Source organism: Sinocyclocheilus grahami, unplaced genomic scaffold, assembly GCF_001515645.1.
Source record: "Sinocyclocheilus grahami isolate Dianchi unplaced genomic scaffold, SAMN03320097.WGS_v1.1 scaffold62.1, whole genome shotgun sequence".
Classification (NCBI taxonomy): Eukaryota; Metazoa; Chordata; class Actinopteri; order Cypriniformes; family Cyprinidae; genus Sinocyclocheilus; species Sinocyclocheilus grahami.
This window is the reverse complement of record NW_015505241.1, coordinates 426,716-447,244: the sequence shown is the minus strand read 5'-3', so window position 1 is coordinate 447,244 and position 20,529 is coordinate 426,716. Positions and strand designations below refer to the sequence as shown.

Sequence of the window (20,529 nt, the reverse complement as noted above, 5' to 3'; positions counted from 1 at the left end):
AAGCACCGCACCACGCACACACTCTGCTCCGGTCCAGAGACAAGATAGCATGGAGCGGATCACATGCGCGAGTTGGCGCAGACCACAAAATGTATCGGAGCTATTTGAATTCTACACAGAATACTATATTTAATAGCAATATGGATGAGATTGTGGCTGGCATACCCTGTCAAATGTGGCTTTACGGAGCTCAACAGCTCTGAACGGCTCTAGCCCAAACTGTGCTATAAACAAATGCTATTGGCTATTTTAAAAAGGGGCGGGCTGCTTGATATGTCCCGCCCTGTCTTCCTGTTTCAGTTAAAATGACGTCAACACATGCATGATTCTAAGCATTTCAGGGGACCTTTAAGAAAAGTTAAGTCATAAATATATATGAGATTTTTGAGTAACTGTCCCCCACTTTGTCTTGCCAAATTGAATTTGTTTGTTCACCAAATGCAAGATGTCTCACTCAACCAATAAATTCCTGTCAAGTCAACCACAGATTTCTTATTCAGGAAATGATCATTTAGAAATGAATAGGTTCCCTCAGCACATTGTAACAACAAGTCTCCGCCCAGGCATGATAGTTACCTCTGAGGTTTCAAAACAGCTAATCATGCTGGAACTTACAGTTCCCTGGGAAGAGCGTATTGAGGAAGCAAATGAAAGGAAACGCGCTAAGTACCAGGAACTGGTGGAGAAGTGCAGGGAGAGAGGCTGGAGAACCTTCTATGAGCCTATAGAAGACGGCTGTAGAGGCTTTGCAGGACGTTCACTTTGCAAAGTCCTCAGTCGTTTGGGCATTACAGGGGTGGCCAAGAAGAGGGCCACTAAAGCCGCGAGCGAAGCTGCAGAGAAGGCCACAAGGTGGCTTTGGTTTAAGAGGGCTGATCCGTGGCCTGCTACTGGGACGCAATTCGGGGCTTGATCAACCCCGGCTGGGTCGCCTGGGCGAGGGTGTATGATGTTGCGAGACCCGAAACACCCAATGACCCCAGGGCACATCACTGAGGATGCGTCCCAGTGCAGTCATGAGATGTTTCTTGTATAGTCATTTAGAAATGACAAAATGCTAATGCTAATTTGTCATCATTGCATATACATAAAGGATGTATACTGTATGAGAACTGTGCAATTTTCTTAAAAACAGAATCTTACAAACAACATGATGTTTAATAGCTTTATATAAATACACATGGTTCAACACTTCATACACAGACCTCAATTAATAAGCAAAAGATGCGCTCTAACAGCACCACATAACACACAGCAAATTAATAATAGTGATGACAACAACAACTGCATAAAAATAAATGCAGCAAACAGCTAAATAATAAGCCTATAATACCAATTGCATAAATTAGTCATGCTGAAATGCATGCTGGGAGCTCGCAAATCAACAGCATTATTCAATACGAACTTGGTTGTTCATGCAAGTAGGAGCTGTGAGATATTGTTGGTCCAAAATGTGATTCAAAGTAATTAATTCCTTAGTGTCTGTGTTTTAAAAAGCCCCATACGCTCGATAAACCACACAGATTACTGGAGATGAGCTCATTAAATTGTATGTTATTTACAGTGTATTTACAATGTATTTACACATGTATGTATGTATTATATATTATTATAAGTATGTATTATAGTTTGAATTTATATGAAATGCAATTAGTTAAACCTAAAAGGGTTTTTGACCCATTTAGTATATCTTTATATGTAATTTCATAATTCTGGGGTCTTTGAAATTATGGTTAAAGTGTTAAATATACTGATAAGCATTTATGGTAAACTCTAATTTATATTGTCATGTATTGAAATATATTTGTACACATTTGCAATGATGAAGCTGCAATTTAAAACATTTAAAATATATTAACTTTAATTGTAATATTGAACAAAACATTAAAAAAATGTTTTAATTAATAATCAAGTACTTTACATACACTTTAGTATGTTAGTCAACACACCAAAATAAGTGTACTTCTTCAAAGCATGACAAAACACTTTAAGGTAAAATATTTCATTTGATATTATTACAAAGTGTGATTTTTAAAAGTATACTTAAATGGATAGTTCACCCAAAAAATGAACATTTTCTCATCATTTACTCACCCTCAAGTTGTTCCAAATCTGTATGAGTTTCTTTCTTCTGTTGAGCATAAAATAAGATATTTTGAAGAATGTTGTTTACCAAACAGTTGCTGGTAACCATTGACTTCCATGGTATGGGGGAAAATACTATAGAAGTCAATGGAGACGAGCTGTTTGGTTACCAACGTTCTTCAGAACATCTTCTTTTGTGTTCAACAGAAGAAAGAAACTCTTTTTAATGAAAGTCATGAAAAGTGTATTCTCTTTAAGTACACTTATGTAGCCTTTTATTTTATTAACAATAAATATTACCTGCATATAGCTATAATAGCTAAAATATACTTTTAAGATTTAAAGTACACTACAAGTGCACATTTAATTAAGCACACTTCTTTTTTACAAAGGTAATCATCATTACTATGCAATGTTTAGATCACCATCTATATACAGGCCCGTTTGTCTGCTGGCATAGAGCTCTGTCTAATTTGCAAGGAAATTAATCATATGTGACAAAGCATAGGATTTAGCTTCTCACCCATATAGCTGAAGATAAATTATTCATAATAGCAAGCATTTGAAGTGAGTATAATTCATGTAAGCAGCTGTGAGAACAATTTATTATGTTTGCATATGAGACTAGAAGCAGATTTAATGCCTAATTGTGTCCACAGTTTCTCCACTTAAACTCGTTTCATTGAATCTGAGCTCTTTTGTCCTCTACTGTGACACAAAACCAATAAACCCTTGTCTCTAATTGTATTTATGAGCTTGTAATAGCGTTTTTCGGACTTGCATTAAAACAGGGTCACTTGTAGAAAAGTTAGATGGCCCATCTCACTGAATACTTGCTATCCATCAATCATCTCCCAGTGAAAGACCACAACAGAAACACAAAATTAGATTTATTCAAACAGTTACAGTGGGCCATTCATTAAATTACATGCAGATAAACAATGTAGGCTATCTAGATTGTCTTCACAGAGGTGGATGATGGAGAATCTTATCCAATAAGAATGACTTGACAATGATTTTTAAATATTAAATTGAATTCAGAAGACGAATAAGAAGAAAGGAGCAGATAAATTAGGAAGGGCAATCATTGAAGAGTCACTGACCCCATCTGCTGGTTAATGGGGATAGTACCTGAGTTTGCACGTCATGCAAACATACAGGTGCATCTCAATAAATTAGAATGTTGAGGAAAAGTTCATTTATTTCAGTAATTCAGCTCAAATTGTGAAACTCGTGTATTAAATCAATTTTTTGTTAAATGTGAGCCAAAATCATCACAATTAAAAGAACCAAAGACTTAAACTACTTCAGTCTGTGTGCACTGAATTTATTTAATACACAAGTTTCACAATTTGAGTTGAATTACTGAAATAAATGAACTTTTCCACGACATTCTAATTTATTGAGATGCCCCTGTATAGGCTAGTGCTGAAATATTTAACAAATCAAACAACCAGTTGTTGGTTAAATAAGTTAGTGTCATCAAAGCAATTTGACGAGTAGTGTGGCATTTAATAACATATTTTCATTAACACTGTCAAATTAAAAGTTGAATGTCTGAAATCAAACTTTTCCCTGAGCGCCTCATTACAGCAGATCAGAGCAACACATTATTACACGGGTTTCGCTGAATCTCATCAGCATAAGGTGGACGATAAACCTCAAAACAGAAACAAACCAGGTAGTTGGACATTACCGTTCTCACTCCAGAGGAACATTATTGTAATCTAAAAAGGTCTTTGTAATAATTTCTGTGACAAGTTCATTAGAAACAGCAGTGTAGCTGTATCAGTTCAAGGGCACATCAATCCATGTTTTGTGGAAGCTGTAACTATACTGTGGTGTGCAAAATCCAAAGGGATCATTATACTTTCTAAAGAGGCTATCATGTTGCAGTAGAATTGCTCTCATCTCATCAAAGGGAGAAAATTAAAATCTTAATCTTAATCTTAAATGTGAGGATACAGTGCAAGGCATATCAGTAAGGAAATAAACCATGGACAATCTCTGATTTAAATTATTTCCCTTGTGCCTCTGGATTCGCTGTCTTCCATGAACAAACTTTAACATACATGGAATCTTTCCATTTCTTAAAATGTTCTTTATCCACCTTATTCTTCCCGGAAAAATGGGCGCAGCCATTTGTAAATTTGATGGTTCTTGCTTCCAGACTCACTTGCTTCCAGCTATTTTTAGTTGTACAAAACCACTAGTTTTGCTGCTTGATACTGCAGATTGGTGTGTCTTTCCATATTATTTTAGTCTATTATCTTAATTATGAACACACTGGTTTGTAATGCAAACAGTTTTACCATTGTTATTCTTCTTGTTATTTCCCAATAGCGGCTAATGAACCAGAAGTCTCAATCCTAAATGGTTCTTCTGAGGCATTTTGGAACATTTATTTTTTAGTATATCTATAATTTCAATCATATCAAATCATTTATAATGTGTCATTTACAGTTTTTTTTTCAACTGCTTACATTTTCAAAACTTTGCCTCTCTTTTTTTCAAAGCGTTACACACAAATCCAAGAATTGCTCACACAAAATGCAAAATGCCTCACATCTCTTGCAAAATGAAGCACTGCATTCAAAATATCACACACACATCTCAAAAGCAAACATTTGCAAACATCTTTGCCATAATATTAATTCCTGTTAGATTACATAAAGAATTGTGTGTTGTGTTTTGCAAAAAGTGTTTTATGAAATTGAAAACTGAGTCAAAGGCAGAGAATTAGCATATGGTTTTGCAGATTTGGTGTGTGGTTCTGGTGTTTGATTGTCAGGTTTCAGAAATTGTGTGACAAGTAAAGATTTTGTGTGTAAGCAGTTGAAAAAAACTGTATAATACATGCATTGATTAGGGTCATTGGACATCACATTTGAGCTGTCTGCAATGATATGAATTACCATTGTTATTCTTCTTGTTATTTCCCAATAGCGGCTAATGAACCAGAAGTCTCAATCCTAAATGGTTCTTCTGAGGCATTTTGGAACATTTATTTTTTAGTATATCTATAATTTCAATCATATCAAATCATTTATAATGTGTCATTTACAGTTTTTTTTTCAACTGCTTACATTTTCAAAACTTTGCCTCTCTTTTTTTTCAAAGCTTTACACACAAATCCAAGAATTGCTCACACAAAATGCAAAATGCAAAATGCCTCACATCTCTTGCAAAATGAAGCACTGCATTCAAAATATCACACACACATCTCAAAAGCAAACATTTGCAAACATCTTTGCCATAATATTAATTCCTGTTAGATTACATAAAGAATTGTGTGTTGTGTTTTGCAAAAAGTGTTTTATGAAATTGAAAACTGAGTCAAAGGCAGAGAATTAGCATATGGTTTTGCAGATTTGGTGTGTGGTTCTGGTGTTTGATTGTCAGGTTTCAGAAATTGTGTGACAAGTAAAGATTTTGTGTGTAAGCAGTTGAAAAAAACTGTATAATACATGCATTGATTAGGGTCATTGGACATCACATTTGAGCTGTCTGCAATGATATGAAGAATGTAAATACAAATAGAAGAATGTAAAATATTCTGAATTTGCCAGAAAATCATTATAGCAGATAACCACAGGTTATGGAGGAAATTTAGATGTTGCAGTGAGAAAAAAAAGGTGATATTTGCTATATGGAGGATGTCTGAATCTCTACAGTCTTTTTTTGGTCCAGGAACATGGTGAAATTAGGTAAATAGGGCCACTTCTTGACTAGTCTCAGTGGCAAAAGTGGCCTAATTTACCAGAAGTCAACCTAAATAAGTGATTCAGACACTACTTCTAATGTTAAAGGTACACTCTAAAAAATGCTGGGTTAAATATACCCAAGCGCTGGGTTAAAAAGGGACAACCCCAGCTATTGTCAAAACAACCCAATAGCTGGGTTTGTCCCTTTTTAACCCAGCGCTGGGTTATATTTAACCCAGCATTTTTTAGAGTGTAATGTAGGTTCTGTAAATGGCAAAAATTATATAATAATACATCTGTCCGTGTGTTAGGCAATCAGTTCACACTTTGTGATTTAGCTGTCAGAAATCCACTGCAGAGTTCAGGCCTGCCAGAAGTGCCATTGTAAAGGCCAAAGTATGGGCCTGTTCCAATACTCACACTTGCGGCATTGGCCGCTTGAGAGCGCAAACATGCATTAGACAGCAAGTGTGCAAGACTGTCCCAGGTCTGAAAAATGACAACGCTTGGTGACCTTAACAAACACTAAATCCACACGATCTCTAATAATGCTTCAGAGTAGCATTTCAGGCTATCCCATCATGTTCAGGAGATTATGTGCCCTGAAAACTGTTCAAGAATTCAAGAAAAACCTTTCAGTGTCAAATGAATTAGATATCACATCTAATTGTAAACATAAAGTGTTGTGCAATTTATTGATGAGTATATGTGTGCTTAATAAAAAAAAATAGCTAATTGTTTTGATCAGTTGATTAGAAGCACAACAATGAATAAATTGTGTCTGTTACTGAATTTTATTTTAAAGTGCGAATTATTAAAAGTCAAAATGTAATAAAAAGTACTCCACACTTGTGGCCTACATTTGAACACTTGGGCCAAATATAGGAAATACTTCATCTAAGTAGACAAGTGGTCAAGTGCAAAGGTTGCATCGGTAGTTATACAGTAGTTAAGATGCCAATGTGAGAATATCTGTGTTGTAACAGCGGAATTTTCTGGAACTTGTGGTCTATGCCCTGTTGAAAAAACCAGCATGCTGGTTAGGAATGTTTTGAAGCATGACTGCTGGTTTGAGCTGGTTTAAGCTGGTCATGTGCTGGACCTAAGCTGGTACTAAGCTGGTCCTGAGCAGGAGCAGCTTAGGACCAGCACATGACCAGCTAAGGACCAGCTTAAACCAGCTCAAACTAGCAGTCATGCTTCAAAACATACCTTTTTCAACAAGGTGGACACTTGTGGTCTTTATACCCACTTGAACACTTGGGCCAAATAATAATGTAAATATATTATGTATTGTGTCAAGACCACAAATCTGATCTGTTTTTTATGTGTGCACTATAGGGTAGGCTTATATGTGCAGTGTGTGTGGCGTAAATTTCATTGTCAGTATATTTTGTGTGTATATACTGTACATGTGCAGCCAGATTTTTTTTAAAGCCCAAAGTATACTTCAGCTTTTATCAAGGTTGTGTAAGCACCTTTCTGAAACCTAAAATGACTATGGCCTCATGGACTTTATGGACATGTGCAAATCTTCTGATGGACCCCCCGATGGTTACTGTGTAATTCGCACCCTGAGAGTATCCACTGAACGTAAACAGCGTATGCTGTTCTGTGTCAGCTGTGTCACATGGATACGCTGTTTCCGTTCAGATTAAATCACAACAACGTAGGAAACAGATCTGGCGTGACGCAGCTGACACAGAACAGCATACATTGTTTACGTCCAGCGGATATTCTCCAAAATGGCACCAGGGTGATGCGGAGGAGACGAATTGTTGAATAAAGTCGTTTTTTTTTTCTTTTGCACACAAAATGTATTCTCGTAGCTTCGTATAATTGCGGATGAACCACTGATGTCACATGGATTATTTTACAGATCTTCTTGCTACGTTTCTGGACTTGGGAACATTTCAGTTGCATTGCTGTCTATGGGAGGGTCAGACGGCTCTCAGATTCCATCAAAAATATCTTAATTTGTGTTCTGAAGATGAACGAAGGTCTTGCGAGTTTGGAACGACATGAGGGTGAGCAATTTTTGGGTGAACTATCCCTTTAAGAACCTCAAGACGAATTGTTGAATAAAGTCGTTTTTTTTTTCTTTTGCACACAAAATGTATTCTCGTAGCTTCGTATAATTGCGGATGAACCACTGATGTCACATGGATTATTTTACAGATCTTCTTGCTACGTTTCTGGACTTGGGAACATTTCAGTTGCATTGCTGTCTATGGGAGGGTCAGACGGCTCTCAGATTCCATCAAAAATATCTTAATTTGTGTTCTGAAGATGAACGAAGGTCTTGCGAGTTTGGAACGACATGAGGGTGAGCAATTAATGACAGAATTTTCATTTTTGGGTGAACTATCCCTTTAAGAACCTCACTACTGAGAAATGTCATGTAGCTTTTCAGCTGTGAAACTATTTTATTGATAAATTCGTGGGACAGCACTGACAACAAGTTTCTGTCCACGTCTCTACATGTGTGCGCAAGTGTGTGGCTGTACTGTGTGTATGTGTTTGTGAGAGAATGGAAGAAGGAAAGCATGATTTCTGTACATAAAATAGGTGGAAAACATGAAAAAAGTTTGTCATTTTTATCGTTTGTTATATTTATTTGGGGTTTTGGTTCTTTTGCTGTTGTAGATAGCCCATAGTATAACAAAAAATATGACATATCTCTTCATTGTACTTGAGGCCCCCCTGGACAAGCGCGCACAGGCACATGCCTAGAATGCCTAAATCCGCCCTGAGTGAGCAAGACTGCCAAACAAACCTAGTTCTAAACAGTACTTCATGAAGCTTTGAAACATTTACGAGTCAAATTTTACCCGAGGGGGACCTCTCACAGAATGCAATTTCAACTGGGACCCAAATGCACCAGGGACCCACAAACCCTATCTATAATTTGAATGTTAAATAAATAAATAAATTAGTGCTGTCAAACGATTAATCGCATCCAAAATAAAAGTGTTTGTGTACATAATATATGAGTGTGTACTGTGTCTATTTATTATGTATATATAAATACAAGCACATGCATGTATATTCAGTATTTAAGAAAAATATGTTGTTTAAATATTAAATGTATTTATATATAAGAATATAAATGTATGTAAATATTTTCTAAATATATATTGTATGCGTGTGTATTATTTATATATACATAATAAATATACACAGTACACACTCATATATTATGTAAACAAATACTTTTATTTTGGATGCGATTAATCGCGATTAATCGTTTGACAGCACTAAAATACAAGCTAATACACAATTAAAATAATGTGAGGACATTATTAAAACTAAATAAATGTATCTAAATAATATATTGTTTATATTTTATATTTATATTAAGAAATGATATTGTTATAAGTCATTTCATTCCCAGCAGTTAACAAAATGGATGAAAACCGTGGATGTGATTTGCTGCCGTTTGTACTGAAAACGCTTGTGGTTTTTAAACCTTCTCTTAATAGATTTAATAATATGATAATTGGATTTGTTTCAGTCGACTCGATCTTAACGAATCGGTTAATGATTCAATGACTCGTCAGTCAGAAGATCCAATTGACACATTTTGATTAAAAAATAGGCTTAAATAAATATACAAATAAATCTAATGAATGCATGAATAAATCGTGATCTATAACACTTAGAGACCAGATAGGGAGCTTTCATTTAATGCCGAATGACTCGCATAAAAGACTCCACCTACTGAGGGTGAATCAAAATCCACTCCGCTGTTAGGCATCAGTGTAGGTGCAGCGAAACTTGATGATGACGTACCACCCAGCAGGTTTGACTCGTCAGTGAATAAAGTTGCGGCTGTGCGTAACGTCTCAGTTTCCTCCTCGTACCGGTGCGGCCAGTTACCTCAAGGCGCACTGCTCTTTAACCATATTATTATTCACGTTTAAATAAAATTCGTTTCTTTTTCCTCATCTTCTTTTCTTTTCTGGAAACCCAACACCATCAAAGCTGAAGTTCTTTTAGAAAAGGTGAGATTAATCTAAGCGGTAGTCACTGGGCTGCTGCTGCTGTAAAATGGCTCCGATTGCTCTCATGTTCTTGCTTTCTATATCTGCTAGACCTATAACAGCTACATTCCGTTATCCAGGAGAACCGAGCGCCGCTACAGAGTTAAACCCAGAGGTTTAGCGCTGTGTGTGAGCTGCTGTGTGTTTATATGTTGATGGTGCGGGGTGAATCAAAATCCACTCCGCTGTTAGGCATCAGTGTAGGTGCAGCGAAACTTGATGATGACGTACCACCCAGCAGGTTTGACTCGTCAGTGAATAAAGTTGCGGCTGTGCGTAACGTCTCAGTTTCCTCCTCGTACCGGTGCGGCCAGTTACCTCAAGGCGCACTGCTCTTTAACCATATTATTATTCACGTTTAAATAAAATTCGTTTTTTTTTCCTCATCTTCTTTTCTTTTCTGGAAACCCAACACCATCAAAGCTGAAGTTCTTTTAGAAAAGGTGAGATTAATCTAAGCGGTAGTCACTGGGCTGCTGCTGCTGCTGCTGTAAAATGGCTCCGATTGCTCTCATGTTCTTGCTTTCTATATCTGCTAGACCTATAACAGCTACATTCCGTTATCCAGGAGAACCGAGCGCCGCTACAGAGTTAAACCCAGAGGTTTAGCGCTGTGTGTGAGCTGCTGTGTGTTTATATGTTGATGGTGCGGCTCTGCTGACTCGCTTTATGCTCCTTTATGAGAAAATGGCGTCCGGTTATTAGATCAGCTGTTCTCTCGCACCACCCTGCCGGTAAACCGCCCGTTTGACCATAAAACAACGAATGTTATACTGCCAAGTGACCCGCTTTTAAACTTGATGCCTGGTTTTGGTTTCCACTTGTTTATTGAGTTGACTTTAAACGTTGAATGTCCAAATCGTGGCCGTTTTCTTCTGTGCGGTAATTAGCCTCAATGCTAATGCGCGAGAGGAGCTCTGACAACAAGTGAGTTATTGTCTATCATAATCATAAAATGTACGCTCATTTAAACTGTCCGTGTGTAGTCTTTATTAACTGACCGTAAACCTTTTACGAAACCCGCTGAGAATGCCGCTTGAATGTGTTGTTTGATAAATCAAGGCTCTTTTGTGAAATCAGAGCTCATGGCAGAGGCCCAGTGCTTTGTTCAGTTTTGATGGCTCTTCAGTTCTTGACATTTATCCGCATTGTCATTTTTTTCAGTGCGACTAAAGAACCATTTAATCTCTCCTGTACATTTCAGTTAAACTTAAATGCTTGTCATTTCCATTTATTTTGTAAATGTGTCTAAATGAAGTGCCTTTCTCCTCTTTTAGGCCGTGTTTCTACACCCCCACCCTTTCACTCTCATTCTTTTTGAGGATCTTTCATTGTCAAGCCGCCAAAGTGGAGAGTGTGATTGCAGAGGGGGGTGCTTCTCGTTTCAGGTAACTTTACACTTTTTATTACACACCGTTTTTATGGATCTATGCCTTTTCAGAAGATCATTAATTTACCTAGGGTTTAGTTAAAGGGGTCATACGATGCTGCAAAAAAGTACATTATTTGGTGTAATGAAATGCGTATATACGGTTTAAGGTTAAAAAAACACATTATTTTCCACATGCTGTACATTATTGTTTCTCCTCTATGCCCCGCCTTTCTGAAATGTTGATTTTTACAAAGCTCATCGGTCTGAAACGCGAGGTGTGCTGTGATTGGCCAGCTATCCAGTGTGTTATGATTGGCCGAACACCTCAAGCGTGTGACGGAAATGTTGCGGCCCTTACCATACTGTGATGCCCTGTCCGGCCGGAGCGACGAGACAAAAACATGAAAAACCCATTATAAACGAGGCATTTGTTGCGTCCAGTGGGGACATAATTATGGATTATAATGATTTATACTGTATTTTTACGCTTTGAGTTGCATCGCGCCATGTAAACGTACAACCATGTCTGCATTCGTGATCTGAGAAATGACAAACAACAAGCCCTACTCTACACTGCCCAAAAAACTCGCTTTAAATATATAAAAACTCTTTAAATATATAAAAAAACTTACTTGCAGTCTGAGAGTCAGAACAGCCGGCATTGTAGTCTACTCTACCAGGATCAGGAAACAGTCCTCCATAAAATGCGCTGCACACATCTGAATATTTGGGTTGAAGTGTTCTGGAACAGTGTTGTAAATACAACTTAACCACTGATTTCTAGTCGTGTCCATTTTTGGAAGGCCAAACAAAGTAGTTTTGCTTCCACAACGAAGCACACAGCATCTTCACCACATGGCAGCGGCAACAATACTACAGCGAGAATAAAAAGTTACGCCTTCTTTCTTTGCGTGAACATTTGGGCTGTGTTATGTAAATCTTCCCACATAGTGATGTAGATATGTGGGGGCGTGTTAGAACGAGCCGTTTTAGGTCGGCGTGGCTGACTCTTCACTTTTATAAAGAATATCTCTTTGGATTTGAGACTTTAGTCTTTGCAACTTTACAGATCTTCTTTATGCACCAAGAGCTTGTAACACTCCAAGAGAGAGGAAAAATTTAAATCGCCTCATATGACCCCTTTAATAAGATGCATATTGGTAGCTTATGGTCAGAAAGAGCTCAGTATTTCATATATAAATTCCTGGGATGTGGGGAAAATAGATTGGAAAATGAGTTCCAGTGATTTAAATAAAATCTCACAATATGAATTTTCACTTTTATAGTGCTTCTTCGGGCGGAGGAGGAGGTAGGGGTGCATCTCAGCACTATCCCAAGTCTGTCGGCAACGGGTACGTTTGGAGAATTGAATAATGGACCTTTTTTCTTGTTAAAAATTGGCAAGTAACAAATTGGTTTGGATATCTCTTTTGGTCGTGTCTGAATCAAAATGAACTTCAAGTTTTGATCTATGAATGCGCTTGTTTATTGACCGCTCGGCTCATTTAAATGTATTGCTGTCCTCTACATCAGTGACCTTCATTACATCAACGACATCGTTGCATTATTTTCTGAGGACTTGTTGATTGTGTAAGTGGGGGGGTGGGGGGATTTGTTGACTGAATAGCAACCAGCAAAAAATTTGTTGACCTGGGTGAAGTCACTCACCATGAAATCAAAACTAACTGTTCTTTTTATGTAATGTTTGTTATAAATGTAATCATGCATTTATTTTTATTTAATTCATATCCCCTCATAATGTTTAATCGCAATATCATCTGTTCTCTGAATTGTGCATCATTGCGTAACCTTTCCCTACCAGCAACCTGTCACTCAAGAGATCGCAGTAATGGCAAACAACAACTAGCCAATCAATTCTTGAAAATGCAAAATCAAGTCCAGCCCGCCTCTTTTGGTTTGAGCCTTTTCACATGGATATAGTTCAATTGGAAAGAAAAGATTACTTATTAAAGGGGTCATATGACATTGCTAAAAAAGAACATTATTTTGTGTAGGCCTATTTGGTCTAATGAAATGTTTATGCGGTTTAAGGTTCAAAAAACATTATTTTCCACATACTGTACATTATTGTTTCTCCTCTATGCCCCGCCTTTCTGAAACGCGTCGATTTTTACAAAGCTCATCGGTCTGCAAAAGTGAGGTGTGCTCTGATTGGCCAGCTATCCAGTGCGTTGTGATTGGCCGAATTCCTCAAGCGTGTGATGGAAATGTTACGCCCCTTACCATACTGTGATGCCCTGTCCGGCTGGAGCGACGAGACAAAAACATTAAAACCCATTATTAACTAGGCATTTGTTGCACCCAGTGGGGACATGATTATGGATTATAATGACTTGTACTGTCTTTTTACACGTTGTGTTGCATGGTGCTGCATTGTAGGCTACTCTCCCAGGAAACAGTCCTCGTCCTCCGTAAAATGCGTTGCACACATCTGAATATTTGGTTTGAACTCTTCAGGAACAGTGTTGTAAATACAACTTAACCACTGATTTCTAGTTGTGTCCTCTTTTGGAAGACCAAACAAAGTTTTGTTCTTACAACGAAACGCACAGTGTCTCCATGACATGGCGGCAACAACAATACTACAGCGCGAATAAAAGTTACGCCTTTGTGTGAACATTTGGACGGTGTTATGCAAATCTTCCCACGTCGTGATGTAGACATGTGGGGGCGTGTTTAAATTAGGCGTTTTATGAGGGCGTGGATGAGTCTTAACTTTTATAAAAAGTATCTCTTTGGGTTTGAGACTTTTGTCTTTGCAACTTTAGGGATCTTAACTATTCACAAACCGCTTGTAACACTCCAAAGAGAAATAAACTTGAAATCGCATCATTTGACCCCTTTAACTAATTAATATTGTCACTTTTTAGTTTTAAATGTAAACATTATTAGTAGCTTGTCCTGAATCTGAGGTTTTGACCTCATGTGAGGAAATACCATTTAAAGTGTTTTAATCATGTACGGGTGGTGGCAGAATCCTTTCTGATTGGCACAAAAAGATATTTCAATGCCGATGTTTTAAGACATTAGTAAGTCACTAAAGCCTTGACAAAACCAATGACTCTGCACTGTTGTTTTATAGCGAGTTCCTGGGGAAAACCCCAGGACCTAACGTTCAGAGATGGGTTCCTTCACGAAGCACTAGACGAGATGTCAACTCCTCCAACGAAAAAGAACGACACGATGCAATCTTCAGGAAAGTGAGGGGGTAAGAGCCTGAAATGAATCCATTCATTCACCACCGCAGAGACCGTAGAGTTTGTCCTGATTTACCTTACGAGAGTAATATAATACACGGCGGAAAGCAGAACACACTCCCTTGTCCTGCTGTGAGAAGTGTGTAAAGACAAGTGTCTTGTTTTTTAAAACTTTTCTTCCTTGATTTGAATATTCTTGGTTGCAAATTTACTTTAATTAGCTTTTTAAAAACCAATGGAAATAGATGTCACTGAAGAACTAACCATTTTGCTTGTGTTTTTTGTAGCATACTTAATAAACTGACCCCTGAAAAGTTTGACAAGCTATGCCTTGAGCTCCTGAATGTGGGCGTAGATTCAAAGCTCATCCTCAAAGGAATCATCTTGCTGGTGAGGGGTTTGTTCATTATGTGTAGGCTAGAGTCACAATACCAATACTGCTTAAATTTTATACTCTGTACCAAAGCAGATGGCTTTTCTTACACACAAAATTAGCACATGTCAACGTGTATATGTATGTATAAGGGCTGCACGATGTATCGTTTCAGCATTCAAATTGCGATGTGCGCATCTGCGATAGTCACATCGCAGGATGTGTGATGTTTGGTATACTGAACGTTATTCCGTATGGACCAGGTACAGGGTTCGAAGCGCAGGTGATTGTTGGATTAATTGCAAAGTTTAGCCATCATACAATGAAGGTTCATCATTTGCATGTGTTTTAGGTCCTGTCGGTTTAAACGTTCAAGCAATTTGAAACCATTCGAGCGCGAAATAGAGCTCAATTATGAACATGCGTGCGCTATTTTCTTTGCTCACACACCGACACCGTATCTACACCGGGTGCGACAGCTCGAGTCTGTCTACACTGGATGCGACAAAGCGACCTTTGCAAATAATTTGTGACCCTGGACCACAAAACCAGTCTTAAAGGTTTAGTTCACCCAAAAATGAAAATTCTGTCATTAATTACTCGCCCTCATGTTGTTCGAAACCGTAAGACCTTCGTTCATTTTCGATTAAATTTGAGGGCTCTCTGACCCTCCCATAGACCGCAAGGTAACTACCACATTCAAGGTCAACAAGCGCGTGGCGGTGCTGACCCAGATCCGGCGTAAGGATGTCATCACGCCGGATCTGGGTCAGCGCCGGCTCCGCCACATGCTCGCATCATGATACTATCATGAACGCTTATCCAAAGTGATGCAGTAGAGATGAAAATGTGGAATAAAGTCGTTCATTTTGTTTTCTTTGCGAAGGTCTTGTTTCGAACAACACGAGGGTGAGTAATTAATGACAGAATTTTTGGGTGAACTATCCCTTTAAGTCGCTTGGGTATATTTTTAGCAATAGCCAAAAAAACATTGTAAGGGTCAAAATGATCGATTTTTCATTTATGCCAAAAATCATTAGAATATTAAGTAAAGATCATGTTCCATGAAGATATTTTGTAAATTTCCTACTGTAAATATCAACTTAATTTGATTAGTAATATGCATTGCTAAGGACTTCATTTGCACAAATTTAAAGGCGATTTTTCTCAGTATTTAGATTTTTTTTTTTTTTTTTTTCACCCTCAGATTCCAGATTTTCTAATAGTTGTATCTCGGCCAAATATTGTCCTATCCTAACAATATTATAATCCTTATGTGTTCAGCTTTCAGATGATGTATAAATCACAATTTCAAAAAATTGAAGTTATGACTGGTTTTGTGGTCAAGGGTCACATTTGAACTTTGTGTCAGTACTTCATAAATAGAACGCGGCATCAGTTTACTGTTGGGGATTTGTCGTATCGCGCTGCATCCAGTGTAGACAGCATCACTGATTATAATGTGTTCTAGCCTATAGTATTTTATCGCACCGCGCCACGCCACTCGCGTCTGGTGTAGACACGGTGAGAGCCACACAGATGCATGTGAACACCGAATTCCATTCACTTCCGCGTCCGTTTGTGCCTGAAATGACATGCGCGCAAAATTGTCAAAATGCGTGTCTCTGCAAGTATCCTTGTAAACACAGTTGCTTAGGTGAAGGTAAACAATTGAGAAAGAAAATAGATGTGTAACAGTATATTGGTTCACAGCAGTTTAATGTTCCTCTTGCTTTCTGTGTCATGTTAATAAAACAATAAAACCCAGAGAAAAGTCTACTTTTGTAGCTTTAACACAGATTTATTAGATTTAATTTATACAGTGAAGACTACGCAGTGTTATTTTACATTTGATTATTCCATTTCTATACCTGTATACTGTTAGACTTGCCTTTTATTTTATTTGTATCTTTGTTCTATTATATTTATCTATACTTGTAACTTGTTTATTTTCTATGCTGATTTACTTGTCTACAAAATCACCCAATCATTGATTTATTTTTCAAATAGAGCTAATCAAGTCATCTGGTGATTTTATTATTTGTTTTTATTAAATTTTTTTTTTCTCATATCGCAATGTTTTTTTTTTTTTTTTCCCCAATATTGTGTTTAATTACTTAACTGTAGCTATGTTTTCATCCACCTATTTTTATGCGCATTTTTGAATATCGCAGGAAAAAACCGCTGGATGGAAACGCCAAGATGCGCATAAACTTATGCACACATTTGAGTAGGAAACTTTTTATCCAATACGAAAACATGCGCATAAACTACGATGGAAACGCATTTACAAAATATATTCCTCCATGCGCATCAAAAGTCATGTGACTTTTCGCTATGACATGATAACTTGACTAGCAGCGGACCGATCTCGTTCACAGCATCTATTTATGGTCATTCTGAAATGCCTGAGCAAAGCCAGTCGTCAAACTATTTCTGTATTCTGTAATTGTCTTGCACGACTGCGTTCCCAAACAGCTGGCATCCACCGCCGAAAGCAATGACTGCATTGTTTCATCTGCTCGCTCTGTGGCGCAAGTAATTTATCATATAGGAAAATTATTACGTTCAGTGGCTTCTCCTAGTTTTCTTAGTGATATTTAGAGCAAGTTTATCAGGAAGTGACGGTTTTGTACTCTTTAATTCGTTGGATGGAAACGGTGCTTTATTCACAAATATTTTATGATATTCCAGTTTTGCGCACAAGTTAAATTCACATCTTTGTATGGAAACACAGCTATTGACACTTGGGGACAGAGCTGAATGCTGATGAGGTATGAATGATTAATTTCCGATGATGAACATTTATTGTTATTGTCATTGTCATAACTGGTGTCAACATTTCAGCAGTTTAGACCAGTATCGGTACTGAAAAAATTGAAAATACTGTTGAAGACTTAAAACAGTTAAATTACTACAATAAAAATCCAATTTTAAGCCAACAAGTGTCATGGTTGTCCCTAGTGATTATCCATATTAGGGATGTCAATGATTAATCGATGATCAATTAATTGTCGATAAGAGATGCAATCGATTAAATCTATCGATGGTCGATTGAGCTATTTAATTTTGTGCTGCGTGTGGCTCATGTGCAAAACACGTGCGAGCGGCTGTGAGTGACGGTGACTGTTTAAATGCATCATCTTTCCTTCATAATGTACAAATTAAGCTTTTAATGTGATTTAAAGTCAGGTTTAAAGGTTTGAGTGGCTTTTGCATGTCATGTCGTGCTGCTGCAATAGACGCATTTTGCAGCATTAAGGTTAAAATCGAAAATTGACATCCCTGATCCATATAAATTAATAATTATTATGCATCCATTTGTTTTTTTTATTCTTTTTATTTAATTTTTTCATTGTGTATGTTATGTTATCTGGGCTTAAAGAAAAAAAAAATGGGGGGCGTATTTTTGGACCAGGGATGACAAATGTTTTTTTTTTCATATTTCAGGTTATCCAAGTAAAAATAAAGAAAATAATTTATTTAAAAATGTATTTTTTGCCTTAAGTGTTCACACAGTGTGCATTCTTCATAGTCTGGTTTTAATTTGAAGAGTTAATTGTTCTTGAAGTTGTTTGCACACTGATAAGGGTTTTGTTAACATTCTGATGACCAGGTATGATGATGGACCTGATGGCTGAAACGTTTCTTGTAAATGGATTGAAAGTTTGTTATATGGACACTTGGTTAACCCTCCCAAAATTTGTCTAGCTTTTTGCAGTTCATTTTCCACGAGATGTTCTTCACTGAACCAGATGACCAATTATCTGCACCTACGAAAGAGCAGCTCGACCAGGAAAAGCAGCTGCTACTTGCTTTCAAACCGGTGATGCAAAAATTCCTGCATGATCACGTGGACCTGCAAGTCAGTGCACTCTATGCGCTACAAATCCACTGCAACGCCCATGCTTTTCCCAAAGGTACGGCTAAAAATCTTCTGACTGTAAATTATGATAATTCCCCCAGACTTGAAGGAAGGTTTGTTTGGTTGTTTCACTTTTATTTATTTATTTTTATTAAATAATTACCCCCCCCCCGCCCCTTTATTTAAAGGTGGGGTAAGCGATTTCTGGTAGCCAATGTTGACATTTGAAATCACCAAAACAAACACGCCCCTACCCCAAAAGGGTCTCGCCCCCATTTTGATAGCTCCGCACATACGTACGCAACCCAGACAACGATTAGTTCTGTGAAACAAAGCAAAACCAATGCTACACCGTGTCTACACTGGACGCGAGTGGCACGGCGCAACAAAATACTATAGAACTCATTATAATCAGTTATGCGGTCTACACCATATATATATGATCTACACTGGAAGCGACGCGGTACGACAAATCCCTGACAGAAAACTGCTGTTGCATTCTATTTGACGTATTGAGACCAATTTCAAATGATTTTAAACGGTCGCTTTGTCGCGTCCAGTGTACTAGACAGACTTTAGCTGTTGCGGCGCAGACACTGTGTTGCTCACCTATCGAGAAGAAACAAAGCAACCTCGGTGTCCGATCGCAGGCCTTCCGCTCCTTGAGTTCTCTCCAGCGCTGGAAAGCTGATCCGATATTTACACGGGTCTTACTTCTTGCCTTAAGCCTTCTTTTGTTCCGCAGATGTTTTCCTCTTGCATCTCTATCTTTCTGTCGCTCGGCTCGCTAATGTGAGCACTGAACGCTCTCTCCGCCACATCATGAGTAGACACGCCCCTTACTGCTGATTGGCTACAAGTTTTGAATCAAGAAATTCATTGACCTAAGATGTGGGAACCTTGGAGATTGTTTACCAAGACTTGGAATTGAAGTAGTCAGAGGAAATGCTTGTTTTCTCGTTTTTTTAACGGTCTCTTATCTCCTTAGGAATGTTACTGCGCTACTTTGTCTACTTCTATGATATGGAGATAATAGAAGAAGAGGCCTTCCTAGCGTGGAAAGAAGATATTACACAGGAGTTTCCAGGGAAAGGAAAAGCATTGTTCCAGGTAATTATCCTATTGCATTAAACCGTTTCACACCATTTCTATGAAAGACACATTTACTTTTTTTTTTTTTTTTTTTTTCCCTTCCCTCTTTCTCCCTTTTCCCTGTTTAGGTGAACCAGTGGCTCACCTGGCTGGAGACGGCAGAAGAGGAAGAGTCTGAGGAGGAACCTGACTAAAGAACCAGCCAAAGCCTTGACGTACTCACCTCTCCCGTTTCCTTTCACCATCTCTCCTTTCACCTGTGTTAACATCCGCACTCCACTCCGTGCTGCTGTTTTTTGCAGTGTCAAGCCAACGTATTATTCACGCTTCTCTTTGGCCTCATTGTTTAAAGCATGCAATGACTAGCATCTGTTCAGAACCACCACAGATAAATAGTATTAGCAGCTTGAAACTGCATCTTTTTTATATATGTATTTTTGCTTTTAAGAACTTGTATTTGCAAAAGCCTTTTGTGCTGCTGTTAATTTCAGCACAAAACTATTGAAATGCACTTTTGCTCCGTGTCATATTGAGTTGCTGCAATTTTCACTTTTGTTTGTTACAAAGAATCCTCCGTAATCATTGGTTACCATAACGTTTAGCGGATGCGTTGTTCATACCTCACAGTAGTGGCTTTAGTGTGTGTGTGATGGAGTCTAATGGAAAAACTCTCCAGGTCTGTGAAACAGGAAAAATTGTTTACTTTTTTCAGTTATGATTGTAAAATTATTATTATTATTTTTTTTTCCTTCCCCGTTTTTTTTTTTTTTTTTTATA

The 20,529-nt window shown here is 37.8% G+C and overlaps 1 protein-coding gene and 1 long non-coding RNA gene across 2 annotated transcripts; both read left to right on the top strand.

Moving 5' to 3' along the window:
• Window positions 1-10,035: 10,035 nt before the first annotated feature.
• Window positions 10,036-14,841, top strand: LOC107584749 (uncharacterized). Its single transcript, XR_001609177.1, has 5 exons — window positions 10,036-10,275; window positions 11,110-11,220; window positions 12,491-12,556; window positions 14,308-14,433; window positions 14,710-14,841. It is a non-coding gene; the product is annotated as an uncharacterized lncRNA (long non-coding RNA).
• Window positions 14,842-18,376: 3,535 nt separating this feature from the next.
• On the top strand, window positions 18,377-20,505 carry LOC107584748 (eukaryotic translation initiation factor 4 gamma 2-like). The gene is made up of 4 exons (XM_016271468.1): window positions 18,377-18,411; window positions 18,507-18,715; window positions 19,649-19,770; window positions 19,881-20,505. Exons 1-4 carry the CDS (start codon window positions 18,404-18,406, stop codon window positions 19,944-19,946), a joined length of 405 nt encoding a protein of 134 aa, XP_016126954.1. The 5' UTR covers window positions 18,377-18,403; the 3' UTR covers window positions 19,947-20,505.
• The last annotated feature ends 24 nt before the right edge of the window (window positions 20,506-20,529 follow it).